Source organism: Barbus barbus (assembly GCF_936440315.1).
Source record: "Barbus barbus genome assembly, chromosome: 20".
Taxonomy (NCBI): domain Eukaryota; kingdom Metazoa; phylum Chordata; class Actinopteri; order Cypriniformes; family Cyprinidae; genus Barbus; species Barbus barbus.
In genome coordinates this window covers 28,231,713-28,254,297 of record NC_136748.1, presented here as the reverse complement: position 1 = coordinate 28,254,297, position 22,585 = coordinate 28,231,713, and the positions used below count along the sequence as shown (strand labels likewise).

Sequence of the window (22,585 nt, the reverse complement as noted above, 5' to 3'; positions counted from 1 at the left end):
AAGAATAAGTCAACCATAATGTACATTTACATTTGATTGGATTGAAAGACGCACAGTGCAGTATACCATGTACAACAACACTGCCGTTATGGACTGGCATTCCATCTGACCGTACTAATGTAGATTTCTATGCAAAATGTTACACTGAAAAACTCCTTCAGTTTACAGCTAACAAATGTATGAGACAAAAAATATCAGGTTGAGAAAATAGCTTGTGGTTAAAGCCCGGAAGTCTCTCGGCTTAAAGAGAAAGATGACATTTCCTGAACTTCCTTGAACCCTCTCAGGCCTTCAGACACTTGCTGTAGCTATAAGAGGACACAGGCATAATTCCTTAGTCAGCAGTATGAACTGAACTTACTTCCTATTTCTGATGTGCCTTTGAGTTATTGTTTTTTATCTGCAGTGCAGTTTGACTCGTCTACATTTGTTATGATATCCAGAGCGTCTTACATGGTATTCAGTGCATCCTGATGGGTGAGTTTGAGAGGACGGCCTTTTCTAAAAAAGTGCTTAGAGAAATGAGGTAAGCATTACTATTTGTCATTATCACACTTTCAATCACAAAAATGCATGCAGCATGTGCATCTTCTAAAGATGTCAAGACTAATTTATATACAGACAGCAAATTGAATAAAACGTCATACTGTCAGTCTATATGGTGTTGCATGCATTGACCTCAGTGGGGTTGCGGATTGATGTTGCCAGCTTTGATTGCGTTATATGTACAGATATGGTTTAAAGAACTCAACCATTGCACAGAATGACATGGTAATGAGTCTCTGTTGAGCCATATATGCAAGGTGCAGTTTCTAAAAATGGTTGTAACTGAAAACACATCACATGAGTTTTTAACAGCCGACTGTACTGTTATGAACACTAGGTAAGCTGGGTTTACCTCAAGAGTGGATAAAGTTCAGATAGCTCGTAAAAACCTTTGAGATGCAACTCAACATGTTGCTCAACTAATGTTGAAATGAACAAATAACAGTCATATATGCCATAAAAACAGATATTATTTTTGTCATCTCATTTGTGCCTGGGCGCGCACAGGAAATTACGCAATTTAAATTTCATGCAAAGTATTCTTAAATGAAAATGTCTAATTAAAAATGTTGTCTAATTTAAAAAAAGTATTTGATTCTATTAATAATAATGCAGATTTCAGGATAAATGTGAAAAGTCACCCATAATTTTATGCTTAGAAAAAGGCAATGACAAATGCCACTTTTGAACTGTAATAATAATTTGATACTGCTGTAGAATTTTCTTTATCATGGTAAATTCAAACATTCCACTACAACAATTTGACAGAGAACAAATTCCAACTGGACTCAAAACTAAAGACTAATTTGATACTTGTTGCTACTAGTGAATCAACTGGTGCAACTACTCTAACTGTGCCACAGCAAACGTGAGATGCAGCTCCACTACGTCTCCACTACACTATCATGCAATGAGGTTGAATGTGTTACACCAAGAAAAAAAAGGATCAAAAAGCATAAATAAATAAATAAATAAAATGGATTTTTTTTTTTTTATAAAATTAAAATATAAAATTAAATAAAATAAAAAATAAAATAAAAAAAAATTATAAACCTTCATTTGCAAGTGATTATCCTCATTTTTAAGTCGCTTTGGACAAAAGCCTCTGCTAAATGAATAAATGTAAATGTAATTGGCACTAACTTAAAGGCTGATTAGCTAATAATTAAAAAAAAAAAAAGTTGATGTTGTACCTCAGTAGTGTCATTTTTTGAGATGGTACAGGTCTTTGTTTGTCGCTACATACACGCATTGCTTTTAAGTTTATTTCTAAAGGTCTAACAGTCGGCTTGTTCCACTCACTGGTCAGAGTCTGACGGCTTCACACACTCAGTAAACAGACTAAAGTGAAGATGGAAACTTTCGAAACCACAAAGCGCACTTGAGCCTTTGACACTGAGATGCTGTGTTAATCTGATTCAGAGAGGTGAACCAATGATCTGTCTGCAGACTTTTTTCAAACAACACACTCGCGAACAACACTTGGCCTTTCTAAAGCACACATGGGTAAAAGTACATGCATGTGTTTTTCTATGCATTTTTGCATACTGTTTTAGAAAACAAACCTCAGATTGGTAACATTTTATAGAGGTGGAAAATGTTTTTGCAAGTACATTTTTAAGGCATTTAAACACCAGAGTTTTGCTTTGAGATATATTAAATTCACCTGGCGATGAATTTATGAGAAAACTTTTCTACATGAAAATTATTTTTAGGACAGCAGCATCTTTCAAAGAGTTTAGATATTGATCAAACTGCCATCCTATGTTCTAGGCAGACCATGTGACAGGAAGTGATAAGATGGTGTCTGAACTTCATATTCTAGATGTGAGAGGAAGCCTCAGACTGAGTCATGGTGTGAATTTACTGTATCTGCTGTGGGCGGAAAAATAAGATATTATTGGTTTGCTAAAGACAGATTCCTTTCTGTATGAAAAATGAACAAATTAAGCTTAGACACAATCTAGCTCCATATGCTGATTTGCTGCTTTTGATCTAACGAAAAGAAAGATAGATCAAAAGCATTTCTTTGAAATATAAATCTTTTTTAACATTATAAATGTATTTGCTGTCACCTTTGATCAACTGAATGCACCCTTGCTGGATAAAACTATTAATATCTTACCAACCTCAAGCATACATCTTAACACAGGTTTCTAGTCTTATTGTGCATATTTAAATGGTGCAGGTTATTCCTAAAAGACAAAAATGATTGTCTTTGTACATTTTCAGCATTGTATAACAACTTGTTATCTCATTTTACAGGAAAACCCTATTCTTGAAATCAACCGAACAATTTGAGAGATTAAACAACGAATGACGGAAAAAGCATTCAACTCTTTTATAGTGACTTTCAAACCAGTATGTAATAGCGTGCCCTCAAGCCATTAGTTTAACAATACAGAAGTGGCATTTTAATCTTTCTGAAGATGACAGAAAACCAGTATGAGACAAATCAGTTCACAAACCACACCAACGGGACCTATTTGTTTCAGCACAGCCCAAGTACACTGGGTGCACCTCACTATGGTGTACCAAACATAAACTCGATCCAATCATCTCCAATGTCTCCTCGACTCAATCACGAGCAGCTAACATCTCCTGGCACTCCAGGACATGATCTTTCTCCAATGCTTGAGATGCCAAACAGTGGCGGGACTTGGGAATATAATCAGTTTGGAAGGACATCATCTTGGGGATCTCCTCTTCACGAAGAACTACCCGAGACGTCTCGAATCTATCCGTTTAACATCACGTGTCAGAGCAACTCATCGATGACCTGCAAAGACAACGGCAGTGATTCTCATCCTCAAAGGCTGGACTCGTTCTCAAAGGCCTTCCCTACAAAAAACATTGAACTTCTCTTTGGCGATAGTAACAATACAAATGATAAGCACGCAGAAAATCACAATTCAGGGGTTTTGCACATACCTCAAAGTCTCCCAGAAGGATCAGACAGGCAACCTTTGGAGTCTCCAGTTTTTAACCCAATGGTCATTCAAGGTCAATGCGATCAGACTGGCTTCCATCCATCAGAAAGCCAAAACTCAATGCACGGCCTTTACCAAAACCATCAACAGTTTCACTATGGATACCAGCAACACAAACAGAAATTAAACAACATGGAGCAGGTAAACAGGAGTCTCCAAAAACCACAGAGCTCTTGGCATGGCTATCAAAGCCACCCAATGCCATATCCGATGGCCTTGAATCAACAACAAAGAGGGATTTATGCACACAAAACTCATCTGGATTCTCATGAACCTGCTCAATCGCCAACTTATGACCACCGTCAAGACTTCAAAGTCCCAGAGCAGCAGATCTTCCATTACCAAGACCAACAACATCTTCGTTTGCTTTCCCAACCCGGCAATCCATACCTTGCGCAAGATCACGTGCAATCATTCCCTGCAAAGCAAAACAACATGTTTAGTGATGCTCGTCACTCGGCACCCAACACACCTGTGTTCTCAAGTCCCAAAGAAGATCAATCTGGTTTCAACTTCCCTCACCGAAGTGAAGACCTCTGCAGTCCGCTCTACCAAAACAAGAACTCAGGGGTCTGTAAAACTCTTCCACAGATGACTATGAGGGGAGATATTTTTCATCATCTCACAGCACATGCTCCTCAGTGGTCACAGGTACTGTATTTGTTATTTTATTACTTCATTATAGACTCATTTGAGCTCATTTAAGCTAAAGGTTTCTCATGAATACCTGCAGGCACCTTCACCAGATATTCAAGATGAGGCCATTTCACCTCATTTCAGGTTTGACTCCAACCCTACTTCTATCCATTTAGTCAAATCAAGCTTATTTGTATAGAGCGTGTTCTAAATACACATTTCAAAGCAGATTTACAGAAAATCGTGATGTTAATGTTGATAAAGTCAGTACATTAATGCCTTATAATCACATTTAGCAGGTTAGAGCTGGGTGATAACATAGTTTACATTTTGTGGCGATTACACAATGATTTTGCTATATACAATGTATGTGACATATATACAGTATACCCTGCTTTATATAAAGAGCTGGATATTAATATAGTTACATTTCGCGAACAAAAAGTTGGATACAATATATAAAGTAATGTAAAGGTTGGGTATACTTACACTTTACTTAAAGCCTTTATGTATAATGCACTGTAAAGTGTTATTAAAGAGTATAATGCATTGTAATTATTCCTAATGTGCATTGTAATACATTACACGTATCTTGTCGTAAAAAATTATTACCGAATTTAAAATGCATAGAGTAACAATTGAATTGATAAGTGTTATAATATGGAACTATGATTACAATTATTCATGCGATCGTAGTGCATTATAATGTAAGGCATAATTAATGCATTAAACTACTTTTATAATGCATTATACATAAAGGCTTTAAGTGTTACCTTAATTGTATAATTTATTGATTATTATTAATTCGTCATCTGGTGATATTATTCAATTCTGGTCTTGTTATTCAATTGTTATTGGATTTATAACATCTTGGTGTAGTGACAACCATAAATAATATTTGGTCATGTGCTGCATTGGATTATTGGAGTATGTTTAAAATTTCACTTGTGTTACTTGATGCTTTTTGTCTTTTTTGTCAAATTTACTAGCAGTGTCTGAGTGAAAACTTTTTCCACGCCATTTTTTTTTTTTTATGTAATACATAATATCTCTAGTCCTCTAGTATGCAAGCAAATGCAACTGTGGCAAAAAAATGAGAAACTCAATGCTCCACTCCTATTATTGATATATAATATAGTATGTGGATTTGGATTTCTGTAGAGCAGAACCTGGGTTGTCGAGAGAGGACGGATCTCATGCAAAGATGAGATGCACTGTTTGTCACAGGGAGTTCAAAAGTCTCCCGGCTCTGAACGGTCACATGCGCTCACATGGAGGTCTGCGGACTCACCCCGCATCCCTCAAAATGGTATGAACCAGAGTCATTTTGATCATCAGTGGATTGTGAAAACTTGCATGCTGACTTTGCTTGGTATTTCTTTCTTTGTTTTAACAGAGAGACGGGCACATTCATCTGTCTGAGGCTGCTCAAAGCAACCCCATCATCTTACCTGTGTCAATACCTGTCAAGGACTACCAGATCCCAACCAAGCTCAAGCTCAGCCTTCTGTGCCAGCAGAAAGATGAGGAACAAACCGGTTTAATTAAGTCTGGTGCACAGTCACCCCTCCCGTCAGTACGAAACCACCCTTCCTGTGTGAGTTTCTGGCATTCATATAGTTATTTTTAAAAGCTGTTTAGAAATTTAAAGCTTTAACAACGAGATCTGAAACATCACTTCAACATCCTAAGAATTTATAGACTGCTGATGCTCAAAATGTTTTTTAAATGTAAAACTTCATTCTTATGCTGACGTTTTGATTAGAAATTACAAGGGGCACATGAATGCTGCAATTTGTATGGATCGATAATTTACAATAAATACAGCAATATTCCATTTAAAAAAAACAAGAGCTGTAAATTGATTTCATTGTGAAAAATAATGCAATGAGCCCTTTAATACATCCTGCCCAGCTCTGTTTTAATAAGAAATGCGTATTAAAATAAAGAAAAAAAGTGCTTTACAAATGAAATTACTAGGTATTTGACTACTGCCTCCAATTCAGGTAGTCAAATACGGAAAAATGGGAACACAAACCCTGTCCAATTCCATCATATTATTTGTGATCTACACAGCAAAATTATATTTCTCTTCTAAACTTGATTTCTTTCAGTTAATGTAAACCTCTAAAATGTGTAATCTACCAGATTGAATTAAGTAGGGCAAATGTGAACCAATCAAATATTTGATAAGTGTTTTTGAAGTTGGCTGAACTGAAATTGTATGCTTTACATAGCATTTAATCGATAGAGTAGAATGAGTTACACTTTATTTTAAAGGAACACTCCACTTTGTTTAAAGTGGAGTGATCACCATTAAACTGATCACCATTTCACAATCACCACCACCACCACTTGTGGTGGTGATTGTGAAATGGTGATCAGGTGTGGGTGTGATAATTGAGAACAGCTGTGCGTGATTAGGGAGTGCAATGGATGGTGGGAAATGGAGTGCAATGTGCTTGTGAGTGAAAATAGTCACTGTGGTGAACGGGTGACCTCTAGTGGTGGTTAACCGGGAGAGCATGGACCAGATTCGTGACATAAACAGTTGATTTTTACCGTTTTTGAATACTTTCAGCCAATCTCTGGGTTTGGCGGTAGCACTTTTAGCTTAGTTTAGCATAAATCGTTGAATCGGATTAGACCATTAGCATCTCGCTCAAAACTGACCAAAGAGTTTCGATAATGTTCCTATATAAAGCTTGACTCTGGCTACCAGAAACAATGGCTACCAGAAACTGTTTGGTTGCCAATTTTCCAGTTTGAATTTTTATTTCTGGGTGAACTATACCTTTAACTGATTTATGTAAATCTGACAGATTGTAATGTTATCTAAACCTCACCCCCCACAAAAAAACATTCTAGATAAAGAGATCTGTCTCGGATGGAGAATGTGCACCAAAGCAGGTGAAAAAGAGGTACCGCCACTGTCTGGTCCCATTGATGATTCCTCCACCCAGCGCCGGTCAGGAGTCCAGAGGCGCCGTGCTCTTCTGCAGTCAGCTCAGGACGGCGAGCAGCATGGGGGACGATGTGCCTTACACCCCTCCACCCATGCTCAGCCCCATACGCCCGGGATCAGGCCTCTTCAGCGCCATCAGTGGAAGAGGGAAGAGCAGCGGGGTCGAGTCTGCTGCAGATGGGGCTGGTTAGTTAATGCAGTCAAAGTTATCAGCATGATATCTAAATATTTTATGACACTAGCGAAGATTAAAGTGTTGTTTTTACTTAATTATTTTAGATGCATTGATACAGTAGCTGTATTTTTCTAATCATAATATGCATTATCCATGTTTGTCTACAACAGGTGATATGGATGACTGTGGTGAGACTGCAAGAGAGAAAGTGGTTAATGTAACACCGTAAGCATTTTAATGTTTTTAATTGAGGATTTGTGTGTAAATTCAATGTCACTAGCAAAAACAAATTAAACTATGTGTTACATAAGTGGTGGCCAAAGTTACCCGGGTTGTGGTCTGTTGCCAGGGTGTTGCTATGAAGTTAGTATGGTGTTGATACTGTAGGTAGTTGTTTCTTGGCAAAATATTGAAAAAAATATATATATTTCAATGCTTTTGTTCTCCCGAGAAAGTTTGCATTTGCTTGAAAAATTTTGAATTTCTCACAATACTTTCACCAATGAATGCAGGTTCTTGGAGACATACTTTTTTTTTTGTGGGAGAAACCAAATTTTTTTCCAGCAAATGAAAAAGCTTTACTGTTTTCCCCCACTTTTCATTTTTTAAAAGTGAGTTTATTCACTAAAGTAATATCACACTTCCTCTCAATAAACCCACATGATCTGAGGTTTCGTTTTCACAAAAGTGTTTCGAAACACTCTTCACCTTTAAGCTACGCCAGCAAAACAATGTGTTACTGCACATCATTTTACTGTCAATTTCTTACTTGATTAAATAATTAAAATGTTTAAAAATAATCAATAACTGTATTTTATATGTTCTTTGTAGATTAATGTTGATTTATTAATTAAAAATGTTCAAATATAAAATGAATAATCCATAACTGTATTTATGTTCATTATAGTCGGATAAATGTTGGAGAGGAATTTCAAGCAAAGATCCCAGACATTAAGAGTCAAACCCTCACAGCGGAAGATACCCATAATGCTGTTCTTCTGTGGTCGACTACCGAAGACCTGGAAACCCCTGATAACCAGCAGAAAGGTAAAATACACAAAAATCACATTGAGTTAAATGCAGCAACTAGGAGACATGTGGTGATTTTATAATGCAGAACGGGCATTCTTAGGCATGATGCAAAGCATAACATTATAAAATCATTCTTCAGCCAAGCAGGTTCACTATACACTGGAAAAAAAATATTTTTGAAAATTATGTGAGTACGTTTTGCAAGAAAACGCTATTTGATTCTTTCTAATACAAAATTTCACATTTAATTCAATGTGTTACTCGCAGGTTCTCTTCTGAGTGAAATTTATTTTCCATTTCTGAGTCTAAATTGTTTCAGTGTTTTCAGTGCAGGCTAAAATAGATATTTACCCCATTACTATGATATGCAAGTTTTTGAGTCTAAAATATAAATTTTTAAATGGTTCATTTATTTTTGTGCACATTAAGGGGAAAAAAAGCACCAATATCTGATTACTGTTGACTTTTTCCCCCTTTTAGTGGACAATCTTCTGAAAATGGCTTGCTCTAGTGTGCTACCAGGCGGCGGAGCAAACACAGAATATGTCCTGCACTGTCTTTTTGAGTGCAGAGGAGATATTATGGTTAGTATTTTGCCTGTTATCGGTTCCTGGCTCTAAAGCTCGTTTTCTAAAAAGCCTTAAAATATCTATCATGTTCCAGAATACCCTTGAAAAGCTTCTCTTGCCAACGCCGCCGAGAAACACATCTAGCCCCAAAACAGACTATCATTATGCAGGTGCGTTATTTTTTTTTACCCTCAAAAAAGACTATTTTTGTGGTAAAAAATACTTTTTACTGTGGGATTCTTATATGCAAGTATTCCTTCCTGAGGAAATATTAAATTATATATAGAAGACTACAAATTAAGGGTCAGATTTACTAACAGCTTGCACCAGAGCAAACCCTCTTTTGGCACTAAACAACAAAGACGCGCAGTGAAAGATTAGCGCTGAATCGATGTGGACACAGACATTTTTGTGGCTGATCTTATCGTATATGCATTTGTAGGAGTTTCCCTTTCAGATGCAAAATTCATGGGAGGAAAGTATCTAAATGATTCACACAATGTGATTTACTAATGTTTGCCCCAGTCAATTTACTGGTATTTGCACTATTGTTTCCAGCCCCAAAAAAAGCATGTCTTAAACCAGACACTAATTTGAACTGTTCTTGGTAGATTACATTGGTCATTACAGAAAAGATCTGTGTTCTTTAATCTGCGTTCTGTCAGTAGATCAGCCGCAGAACTTTCCACTCCTATCGGTGCTTTTATATGTGTGTGCTTAGTAAATCTGGCCCTAAATGCTTGAGCTTTTCTTCTCCTCTTCTCATCAACTAGGATCAGACAGATGGACACTTCAGGAAAAACGCCAGCTGAACAAAGCTCTTTTAAGTCATCACAAAGATTTCTATCTTGTCCAGAAAATGGTATTTGTGGTCAATTAATATTAAAAGGTTTGTGCAGGTTTTATGAAGGTACGTTTAAGATGTTTTCAGGACCAAGTAAAGAAAATTTAAGGAATAAATTGAATGGAACATAATGCGCCAATACTGTGTTCTCTAAATGTAAATGTCTCGTATTAGACACTTCAAAAGAGATGTCCATTACTTTTTAATTCATTTTACAAAGACATACGGTACCACTTTATTTTAAGGTGTCCTTGTTACACGTTACATGTACTTACTATTATAGTAACAATTAATTATGCATAATTACATGCATGCAACCCTAAGCTAAACCCTAATCCTAACTCTAACCACATAGTAAGTACATATAGTTAATTAATATTACTCAGTACTTACATGTTTAATTACACTGTACCAAGGACACCTTAAAATAAAGTGTAACCAGAAATATCTTAAGTCTTGAATAGCTCTGCTAATCCAATGGAATATGGAAATAGCTTTTAGAGCAAAAAAAGTATTTTTATTTTGTTTTCCAGTGCAAAAGATTGTTCAATCAAGATACATTTACTTGTCAAGGACTCATCAAAATAAAGTGAGTTGATTAAAATAACAAAAATCTGCCAATGGGCTCAGAAATATCAGCTTAATTCGAAAGGGAAACATTTTCATACCCTACTGACAGATATTTGTTCTTTTTTTAAGCATAAATTCACTGACATTTCCAACATTGCATCTCAATATTTGTAGATTTAAGGATGTTTAGATATTTAATAACAAAACAATATTGAGGAAGATATTTATTTTTTGCTGTTGCATTTGTCTGTTTTTTTAAGGCCTTAATTTGTGGAAGGACGAATTAAGACTTTTTAAAACCTGCAGAAACCCTGTATTCATTTAATCTTTGGTTCTCCATTAATACTTGAGCAATAATTTGTGCCCCTGTGGTGTAGTGACTGTGAGAATGTGTTATTTTATTATTTAGGTCAAGACAAAGTCAGTGTCTCAGTGTGTTGAATACTATTACACATGGAAAAAGCCTTTGCGTTTGGGTACGAGAGTGAGTGCGGCTCTGTCTACACCTGTTCAAGACCAGCGGGTGAGTTACAGCACAGTTTTACTGGTCATACTCATCAGAATCTCATGTCACCACTTTCACCTGACAGTATTTGAACAATTAAGACACTGCATTGCATTAGAAAAGAAAATATTATTTGAAAAAAAAGAGTGCAAACGACACTCGCTTTTATAAGTTATCTAATTTAATGACATTCAGGTATTTTTTTGTGTGATTTAGGTGTGCACATACTTTCTGTGATCACACTTATTACATTATATTGTGATTTTCAAATATTTTTTCATGCATAGCTTATATATTTCATGAATTAGGGAGACTGGCTGATAAACACCACTTCAGAATCAAATAAAGAAGCCAACAGCAAAACCAGGGAGCCTGAAATACCAGAAAACTCCAGTGCCGTGTTTGTCTGTGAAGTGTCAAACTCTGTGAGTATGTGATACTGAAACCTCTAGGTGCTTTCTCCACTTCCTGTCATTTACTAGTAGGCTCACACCTTTTCTCTCAATTATGCTGTATACTGCCTTTGCATTCTCTCAAATGTGTACTGTGTATTAATCTAGGTAGTCTGATATGTATACAGTAGCCTAATAATGTCTTCATTATTAGAAACATGTTACAAAAGCCAATGTGACATGTTTCTAATAATGGAGAAGACACTATGCTAACTATATACAATAGCTGATATTCAGTTTAGGATTCAAACTCTTAAAAAAACCTAAAAAACAAATCTCCCTACACAAGATGATTTGAGAATAATAATCCAAAATTACATCCTATCATTATTTATTATTATTTACACACCTTCAAGCTGTTCCAAATCCGTATGCTGTTCTGTGGAGCACAAAAGAATACATTTTGTCACACAGGTCACTTCTGAAAAATAAGTGTGCTTAGTGGTACTAGATGTACACTTGTAGTGTACTTTAAATTTTCAAAATATATTTATATTAACAAAAAAAAAAACTGTACTTACTGATGATATAAATTAAATAAAAGACCACTTAAGTGTACTTTAAGAGACACGTTCATAACTATGTTTCTTAGCACACTTAAGTACACTTTAAGAAGTGCACTTTATAATAATGTCAAATTAAATGTTAAACTTAAAGTACATTCCAAATTATGTTCTAATAATCTGTTGTCACTTGTACTTAATCTTTAGTGTGTTATTTATATTACATTTAAAGTTAAAACATTTTAATTGCAACTTGAAATTAAAGTATATTTTAATTTACCATAAACGCTTGTCAGTAACCACATATTAAAGACTAATAAATTAGTTATAAAAATTACAAACAAAGATGTACTTAAGTTCTACTTAAGTGTGTAAAAAAAAAACTCTTAATTGCAATTTAATGCATTTAAAATCAATTAAAACTAGAATAAATTTTAATTTATTGTAATTGCAAAAAACATGCCATTAATTCTCTGAACATTACATTGTTAACACTCAAATGTAGCCTTTTAAAATATATTATTTCCATAATAAGCACTCATTTGGAAGGTATTCTAAAGTGTACTGTTCTATAAAATGACTTCTGTCAATCTCCAAAAACATTAGAAACAATAACATGTTAAAATCACCAGTTCCAACAGATAATCTTCCAAGTTCAATCTCAGACCAAGCTATCATATGACTTTGGAAGGCTTGGAATATAGTGCATATGTTGCATAGATGTTAAGATTTATGGTGTTTCCTTGGCCATTTTGCAAATTATTAACTGCTGTCTTATGGAAAAATGGATTTGGAACAAGTAAGTAATTACAGACCATTTGTTTTTGGGTAAAATGACTATGTTTCTCACAGCAAATGAATGAAGAAACGTGGACCCAGACCAATCTCCGGCTGCTCTGTAGTTCTCCGGCTGAAAACAGAGCGTCCACGCTGACCCTGCCTTTGGGTTCGGCTTCTGTGAGAAGTTCTCCCTCCAGCACCACCAGTGGAGATACTGATTCAGCTGTCGTCTTTCCCTGCAACGAGTGTGGAAAGTAAGCCACGTCCTGAGTCAAAAACAGAAACATCTTTATACAGTTATGAATCACAGTGGTTGCGGTCTGATTCACGATTGCCTTATTTCATAGGGTGTTTTTGAAGGTGAAAAGTCGAAATGCCCACATGAAGACACACCGGCAGCAGGAGGACACACAGTTGTGGCACTTCCCCAGGGTTCCTGAGCAAGATCGCATGATGGTGACACCTGAATCTCCTGTTACACCACTAAAACCACACATAAGCCTTCATTCTTTAACGTGACAGAACTGAGGAGGTGAAAGCATCCATAAATGACATGTGCAGTGAGTCAGTGCCGGAAATCGATTGTCCTCTGAAGATACTTCCTGTCCTACAGAGTGCACTTGACTATATTCCAAGTTAGAAGACGAATAAGTAAATTCTTTGTAGACTATAATGGACTCCTTCATGTAAATGGCACAGATTTATGTATATTAAAACTAAGGCTGAGGCACAATTTGTGTAAAAAGTATGTAATGTTCTTTGTTTTACCTGCATCTGATATCCTGTTGTGTATTATCTGCTTTTGTTTCATATTTCTTTTAAACCACCTGGTTTGTCAGTGATTCTCAAACACTCACATTAGCAACAGATTAAATTCACAATGCAGTCGACTTTACAAAACCGCTTTTCATCAGCGGTGTGACTTTACTAGGGTTGCAAAGGGGTGGAAAATTTCCGTAAACTTTCCAAAAATCCCAGGAAGATTCCAAAATTTCTGGAAAGTTTCCTAAATTTACTGGAAATTTTCAAACTTTTTGCAACCCTAGACTCTACCCAGCTAATTACATGTTCTGAATGTTATGAAATGTTACTTCTGAATGTTCATTAAATGTTCAAAACATCCAGGATTAAAAATGTGTTTTCATGTTTATGAGAATTTTAAAGGGACAGTTCACCCAAAAATTTAAACTTTTTCATCATTTACTCACCCTCATCTTCCACACTTGTATGAATTACTTTTTTCCGTTGAAGACAAAAGAAGATACTTTGAAGAATGTTGGTAACCAAACAGTTGCTGGTAGCCATTAAATTCCATAGTATTTTCCATACTAAGGAAAGTCAATGCTACCAGCAAACATTATGGGAATGTTACTTTTGAATGTTCTAAAACAAGTAGTAACATTAAAAAAAAAAAAAAAAAAAAAATCCAACGAAAATGTCTTCGGTAAAAACATTCATGAACGATGTTTCTGAGCAAATGTTTTGACAAAATTAGGTACATCCCGATTTGTGTACTTGTGCACTATTCTATGCCATTTGGTAGTATAAATAGTGTGAGTAGTGTTAACACTGAAAATTCCAAAAAGAAAAGGTGAACTGTACATATCTGGATTATATACTTAACTGAAAATAAGGGTGGAATGTTGGACACTTCATGCACTCAACTGTCACAGCTTTAAAGGGGTCATCGAATGCCCATTTTACACAAGTTGATATGATTCTTTAGGGTCTTAATGAAAAGTCTATAACATACTGTGGTTAAAATTTCTCAATGGTAGTGTAAAAAACACCTTCTTTACCCTGTCAAAATCAACTCTGTTTTCAGCATTTTTTTAGTCCATGTTGCTTTAAATGCTAGTGAGCTCTGCTGACTCCGCCCCCTCTTCCGTGGAGTGACGAGCAGGCCATAGATATTTGTAGATTCCCTATTCGACTGCTCCAGATACATTGACGCTTCAGCCATCTCGCATTCACCATAATAATCAATGAATATTCAAAGATATATAAGCGTATAACTTGCTGTTGTAGACGCACACAGTCAATGCACTCAAAGATTCGCAGATCATTCCAAACATGCCGGATGGCTTGCGTATTGCGGCCCATAGAAACACTCTCGGTTACTTACGTAACCTCGGTTCCCCGAAATGAGGGAACGAGACATTGCTATGGGAAATACATTTTCCTTGAATACTACTGAAGCCTTATTGAATCACGGCAGTGAAACTGGCCAATGGCGTTCAAGCACGCGAAATATGAGTGGGAATCCCACTCTATATAAGGCAGTGCTTGTACGTCATCCATTCAGAATCTTTGACTGAAGCAACTTGCATTCTAAGATCCTGAGCTCGGTGATATGGCAATAAGAGCAATGTCTCGTTCTCTCATTTCGGGGAACCGAGGTTATGTAAGTAACCGAGAGCATTCCCCTTCAATTCGGTCACTCTACATTGCTATGGGAACGTATAAAATCCCACCGTGTCAAAGCGATGGAGCCTGGCTTGACTAAGTATGTCAAGCTTCACATCCGGAGCCGTAATGAGAGCGGCAATGATATTGGTGCGCTTAGTAAACACAGCTCAGGTCTACAGGACCTAGTCGAAACCATGTAAAAGTCAGGGGGGGGCGCGGCAACTAGATGATGTCGTGTCACACCACGGGCGGAGCTAACTCCGGTGAAACAGAGAATGTGAAATGGCGGCGGCTTCGGCGCTTTCACGTATAGATTAGTTGAAATTGTTTAATTTCCAATGAAATCATGTGTAATGATGCACGGCCGTAGCGGTGCTCAATAAACAGAGTATGATGGTGATCAAGTCCTAAAAGACGTGGTGAACCACATCATAACATTGTGATAAACTGTTAGGGACAGTTGGTGGTGCTGTTGGTGGTGCGTCAATACAGGGTGTATGCGACCTAGTCGAAACCACTGATACACATCTCAGATCATAGCTGAGGCTGAATAGGCGAGTGCGCTGCTCACACTGACAGCACATGCGAGGCAAGCAACGACACATCTAGGTTATAAAACCTTGCAAAAGTGCTGGGTGACGAACAGCCTGCCACCATACAAATGTCCTGAATAGACATGCCATTTGCCAAGGCCCAGGAGGACGCAAGTCCGCGGGTTGAGTGGGCCCAAACCCCTATCGGACATTCCGAGCCCTTAGAGTTGTAAGCCAAAGCAATTGCGTCGACGATCCAGTGTGACAGCCTTTGCTTGGACACAGGCAGTCCTTTTGTGCATCCACTAAAACATACAAAGAGCTGCTCCGAGAGTCTGAACTGTCTAGAGCGCTCGATATAAGTGCACACCGCACATACAGGGCACAGCAGGAGTGTATTAAGCGCCGTCTTTAAATGGAGTCGAAAGCACTTTAGGCACATAACCTTTTCTAGGCTTCAAGGTGAGTCTGCAATCACCTGGCCCGAATTCAATACACGAGTCGTCAATTGAAAGCATCTGCAGGTCTCCAACTCGCTTAACAGAGGCCAGTGCGAGCAGGAGCGCTGTCTTGAGAGAGAGCGCTCGCAAGCTCGCTGATTGTATGGGCTCAAATGGGTATTGGGCAGTTGATTGGGTCTTCGCCCGGCGATACGCACCAACTTGAAAAAGTTTTCCATTTATGTGCGTAAAGATGCCTCGTGGAAGGAGCCCTAGCCTTAGAGATAGTGTTCAACACGCACTGAGGAAGTGCATCTGTTTCTGGCAAGCTCCGTCGAGCGGCCAGACATGAAGGCTCCATGACTCTGGATTTGGGTGTCATATCATTTTGACTGTCAGAGGGTGTAATCTCCACTCCCCGTGGATTACTCCGCCCCTCGACAGTAAATCCGCGCCGTAGTTCAGGCGTCCGGGGACATGTACTGCCCGGATGGAGAGGAGGTGTCGATCTGCCCACAGAAGGAGGTCTCTCTTGTGAGTGCTCCTCCAACAGACGCGCTCGCATATTGATTGAGTTCAGTTCCACTCCTAAAAAAGGAGATGTTCTGGCTCGGTACCAGCATGCTCTTTTGTATATTTACAGTCAGCTCTAAGCTCTGAATATGAGCGAGGAGTCTGAGTTTGTCGCTGAGCAGCGCACTCTCTGATTGGGCTAAGACTATCCAGTCGTCAAGATAGTTCAGGAAGCGCATTCTGCTCTGCTTCAGAGGAGAGAGAGCAGCGTCCATGCATTTCGTAAACGTGCGAGGGGCCAGACTTAAGCCTAAGGGCAGGACCATGAATTGGTACGCTATCCCCTTGAATGCAAATCTCAGGAAGCGCCTGTGGCGGGGGGCTACCTGAATGTGAAAATAAGCACCCTTTAAATCCAAGGAGATAAACCAATCTCCCGGTCTGATATGTGAGAGGATTTGTCTCAGCATAATCATTTGAACGAATGCTTTGAAAGCGCGCGATTCAGGGGTTGTAGGCCCAAGATTGGGCGGAGTCCGCCAACTTTCTTTAGCACCAGAAAATAACGACTGTAGAAGCCGCTCTTGTGTTCTGTGAGGGGCACTGTCTCTACAGCGCACTTTGCGAGAAGATTGTGTATTTCCTCTTGCAGAACTGAGGCATTCCAATCCCGTACAGTGGACATTAACACACCGTTGAAGCGGGGCGGTCTGCGGAAGAACTGAAGTGTGTAGCCGTTCTTTATTGATTTCATAACCCACTCTGATACCCCTGGCAGTGCCTGCCACGCTTCTGTGAACTGTGATAGTGGGCGAGGCGGACTGCGTACCGTGAGGGATAACTTGCCGTTGGGGGGGCGGGGAGTTTAATATCACACGAGTGTGAGAGTGAGTGATGGGGGAGAGAGGAGTGAGAGGAGGAAAATTGTCCTGATATTGAGGTGAGTTTTGTGTTTTTCGACTTTATTGCACTGCATAGTGGAACAGTCAAAACACATGACAATTGCTCTCGCCACCCACAACAGGCGGGGGGGCGTGGTGAGCACACACAGCGGACTTCTTCAGTGGCTCATCTTCGGCGCTGGGTGCAGCTTTCCTCCTCCGAGAGACAGCATCAGGAACGCGGCTTCGATTCCGGTGCCGGTGGTCCGCTGTTTCTGTCAGAGCAGGGTCTCTGGCCATTCGAGCCCTGATGGCACTTCGGCCACGGTTGTCTTGACCTCACCGCCGGCTCCTGTTCACACCGAACAGGAACAGAAGAGGCGTGCGGTTTTCCTGCGTGCTGCACTGAGGAAAAGCGGGAATGCGCAGGAGGTTTCGGGCCGGAGCGCTTTGGAAGGAAGTGGCTAATGGCTTTCGACTGCTTCTGCGCTTGAACGAAGCGCTCCGTGAATGTCTCCACCACCTAAGGACCTGAAGGATTCACGGGAGCGTCCAGAAGGGCCGTTTTCTCTGAGTTCTTTAACTCGGTCAGAGTAACCAGTATTTTGATACAAAAACACACCAGTCTATAGTAAGGGTAGTCCTGACTCAAGAAATCAATGTTTCTTATTAACTATTAACTTCTTAATAAATCGAAAAATAGACCGTCTTACCTTAGACCCGCCCTGAGTGAGCTAAGAGCTGTCTGCCTCCGGTGCAGGGGAAGACATCATTAAGCGATTGAATTGTTTAGTTGTTGGATGTAATAATAAATATAGCAGTCGTCAATTACTCCTGACGTCTGAGCCGTTGAAGACGCAGAGGATTAACTTTACTTTCATTTTGAAGGGAACGCTGATCCCCGATCTACATAAATGTGTCTATGTTTGCCCGAATCATTCGTGATCCAGCTTTATCTACAGAAGAAGTGAATATAAGGGTTTTTATGAAGTCAAGGTACACTTTATGCTCTACCTTAACCTCTTGTCTAGATGATATCTGTCCTCTCTCCTCCAGGCCAGCACGGGCTGCCCCTTCTAACCCCTGGTTATCCGATGTTCTTCGTGAGAATCGGACCAAACTCAGAGTGGCAGAGAGAAAATGGCGCAAATCAAACGATCCGTCGGACCTGAGTAGGTATCAGTCTTTGCTTTCATCTTTCTCTACTGAAGTCCACACTGCCAAATCCTCACATTTCCACAACAAGATCAACAGCGCTCCAGACATGCGTAATCTCTTCAGAACATTTAATTCTCTCCTCTGTCCCCCTCCTCCACCTCCCACCACTTCGATAACCGCTGATGACTTTGCCACTTTTTTCACAGACAAAACTAGAACAATCAGTAACCAGTTCTCAACTCCACAGGACCTCTCAATCAACCACATCCACTGCTCTAACTCCCATCTTCTCCTTCTGTCCCCTCACCGAGGCATAAGTATCCAAACTTCTCCTCTCCAGCCATCCTACAACATGTCCTCTCGACCCAATCCCCTCACACCTTCTCCAAACAATCTCTCCCACACTCTTACCGGCACTCACACACATCATCAACACATCTCTCCTCACAGGCATCTTCCCCACAGCATTCAAGCAGGCTCGGGTAACCCCTCTGCTCAAAAAACCTACATTTAAACACTTCTCTTTTAGAAAACTACAGACCTGTCTCTCTCCTTCCATTCGTAAGGAAAACACTCGAACGAGTTGTCTTCAACCAGCTCTCACGGTTTCTTTCACAGTACAACAAACTGGATTCTAAACAGTCAGGTTTCAGCACTGCGCTACTCTCAGTCACTGAAGCCCTGCGAATTGCAAAGGCCGATTCCAAATCATCAGTCCTCATTCTACTGGATCTTTCTGCTGCTTTTGACACTGTCAATCATCAGATTCTCCTGTCTACCCTCTCATCACTGGGCATCACTGGGATTCCACTTCACTGCTTTGAATCCTACCTCACCGGTAGATCTTAGGCCTGGGGAGGGGAGGTATCCAAACCACATCAACTGGTCACTGGAGTTCCTCAGGGATCGGTTCTTGGACCCCTCCTCTTCTCCACATACACTACATCACTGGGTCCCATCATACATGCACATGGCTTCTCCTATCACTGCTATGCCGATGACACGCAGCTCTATCTCTCTTTTCAACCAGATCACCCAACGGTAGCTGCACGGACCTCAGGCTGCCTGGTGGACATCTCGGCATGGATGAAAGAACATCACCTACAGCTCAACCTGGCAAAGATGGAACTTCTTGTCTTCCCTGCCACTCCGACTCTACAGCATGACTTCACGATTCAGGTAGGCTCATCAATGATTACCCCATCAACTTCGGTCAGAAATCTTGGTGTAGTCTTTGATGACCAGCTGACCTTCAAAGAGCACATTGCAAAGATTGCTCGATCCTGCAGGTTTGCACTACACAACATCAGAAAGATCAGGCCCTTTCTGACAAAGCATGCTGCACAACTTCTTGTCCAGGCCCTTGTCGTTTCTAGACTAGACTACTACAATGCTCTTCTGGCTGGTCTGCCATCAAACACAATTAAACCTCTACAAATGATTCAGAATGCAGCGGCACGACTGATCTTCAACGAGCCCAAAAGAGCGCATGTTACACCTCTCTTCATCTCCTTGCACTGGCTACCAGTGGCAGCTCGCATCAAGTTCAAGACACTGATGCTTGCATACAGAACTACCACAGGCTCAGCACCCTCCTACTTCCACTCACTATTACGAACCTACATCCCCTCCAGAAGTCTGAGATCTGCTAGTGAGCGACGCCTTGTGGTACCATCACAGAGAGGCTCAAAATCACTCTCCAGAACATTCTCGTTCACCATTCCTGGCTGGTGGAATAATCTTCCCACCCCTATCCGGAACGCCGGATCCCTGTCAATCTTCAAGCAACAACTGAAAACTCATCTCTTTCGGCAGTACTTGACTTCATCCTAAACTCAAAAAAAAAAAAACTCTTTCCCTCTATCTTTCTCTCCCTCCCTTACTAGCTTGTACTTATTTGAACAATGACTGAGACTTGGTGTTACGAGCACTTCCTCTGTCTGATTGCCTCTTCAAGATGAATCGCTTTTTGTATTCCCAAATTGTAAGTCGCTTTGGATAAAAGCTTCTGCCAAATGACTAAATGTAAATGTAATTTTTTTTTATTTTTATTTATTGTAGTGTTGTATCAGTGTTAATTTTGGCAGGCATTTTTGATTTAGTCTTAGTCTTTATCTTGAAACGAAAATGCTTAATAGTCTTAGTCACATTTTAGTCATTTGAGCCTTTCATAGTTTTAGTCTAGTTTTAGTCGACGAAAAGTCATTACATTTTTGTCAACTTTTAGTCATTACTTTTAGTCAAACTGCAGTTACCAACATTTAATTTGGTAGCTATTTTATATGTAGTATTCAAACAAAAATAGTCATTAATTCTTCTCTCTTTAGACCAAATCAATTAAGCTTAGTTATGAGAAATTTGAATCAAGGATTGAATTTGGAAAAACTGGAATAAATTTTCATTTTTTGGTAGAGATATAAATTAAACTCATTTTTCAGATACAGTAGGTTTACTTAACAAGTATACATTTATTTAACATCTTTTGTTGGTTAACATTTATGACAGATAATTAGGAATGCTGTCCATTTAAGACGTAAGGTATGTATGTAATAGCCTACTGACATGCATTCAGTTTTCACCCACCTGTTTAAGCTAACTTAAACCATAACGGACTGTATTTCCGTGAGATACTCTACATGAGAGACATTTGGACTGCTGTGTGTGTATTTGAGCACTGAGAACTGATCGCGCGCGCTGTATGAGAACTGAAGAAGTGGAGCATGCGCGAGAGAGAGCACTTCTATCAGCGCGTTTCCGCCTATCGCACCTTCATTAACTTTAAGTTAATCGACAATGAATTTTGACTTCCGGGAAAAACGGGACCTCTGGTCACCCACTCCCTAACCCTTCGGGTGCTGAGGCCATTGTTTCAGATCGCTAGTTCGACAAGACAGTTAACTTAGCCTATAGGATGCATTTTGAATGTCCGGTAGTCCTCAAATAACATTTTAGTCCCGTCTCGTCTTGTTAATGAAGACGCGCATAAATTTTGTCATAGTTTTCATCATCAGATATTAGTTTTAGCTCGTCAACGTCTCGTCTTAGTCACAGAAAAAAGGTTCATTGACGAATATTTTTCGTCGTCGTCTTTGTCGACGAAATTAACACTGTGGCTGCATCCGAAATCGCATACTACTTGTGTAGGTACTACATTTGAATTCAAACGTACTTCTCGACCGTTAAAAAAGTACGTTCTATATAGTATGAATGAGGGTAGTATGAATAGAATTCGGACATACTACATCCGCCATGTTCATGAAGTCATCTCATCGATTTACAACGGTTAAACTTTCATAAGTCAGCCGTTTACTTTGATTATTTTAAACAAGTGCAATTTAACCACAATGACAACGTTTTCCCTTGAGGTACTTGTACTTGAAAACAGCCGCGTCGCCGCTTTCCGCCATTTTTCGAATATGACGCCTCTCCCGTGGCCTCATGGGATAGTAAAGTGTCCATCGTATGCCTACTACAGAATTCGGGCGGAAGTAGTAGGTCATCCGGGTAATACTATGAATTCGGACATACTACTCGCCTCGCATACTGTTTTTCGCATACTATATAGTAGGGAAGTATGCGATTTCGGACGCAGCCTGTGTTGTATATAGTTGTTTAAATATAGTTCACTATTGTTAATGTTTGTGTTGAACATTATTTAACTTCTAGTTTTTTAAACATTAATATTTTATTTAACTTTTGATTTACTGTTTTTAAACCCTTTTCATTTAACTTATTTAGTGTTTTTGAAAACTTGATATTTACCGTTTTATTTACCTTTTAATTTACTGTTGTTCGAAAACTTATTTAATGTGCATTACTGTTCTGTTAGCATAATTGTAAAATAAAAAACAAATTGGCAAATTATTGCTTTTTGATTTCTACTTTTTCATTTTATCTCCCTTTAAATTTATTGTTGTTTGAAAATTATTATTTTTTTATATTCATTACTATTCTGTTGGCATAATTGTAAAATAAAAAAAAATTGGCAAATGATTGCTCTTTTATTTTTACTTTCGTAACACTATTTTATCAGTAGCCTACACTGCAATAAAACAAGATAATTTGTACATTTTGTCATTCTTGT

At 39.0% G+C, this 22,585-nt stretch overlaps 1 protein-coding gene across 1 annotated transcript; it reads left to right on the top strand.

Moving 5' to 3' along the window:
* Window positions 1-275: 275 nt before the first annotated feature.
* LOC306885890 (transcriptional-regulating factor 1) lies at window positions 276-13,650 on the top strand. Its single transcript, XM_079442694.1, is given in 16 exon segments — window positions 276-526; window positions 2,812-4,187; window positions 4,270-4,316; window positions 5,334-5,481; window positions 5,569-5,769; window positions 7,041-7,323; window positions 7,483-7,537; window positions 8,220-8,359; window positions 8,825-8,928; window positions 9,008-9,083; window positions 9,687-9,775; window positions 10,737-10,850; window positions 11,141-11,257; window positions 12,640-12,821; window positions 12,915-13,082; window positions 13,084-13,650. Coding segments are annotated over 15 exon segments (3,060 nt in total). The 5' UTR covers window positions 276-526; window positions 2,812-2,975; the 3' UTR covers window positions 13,208-13,650.
* Window positions 13,651-22,585: the final 8,935 nt, after the last annotated feature.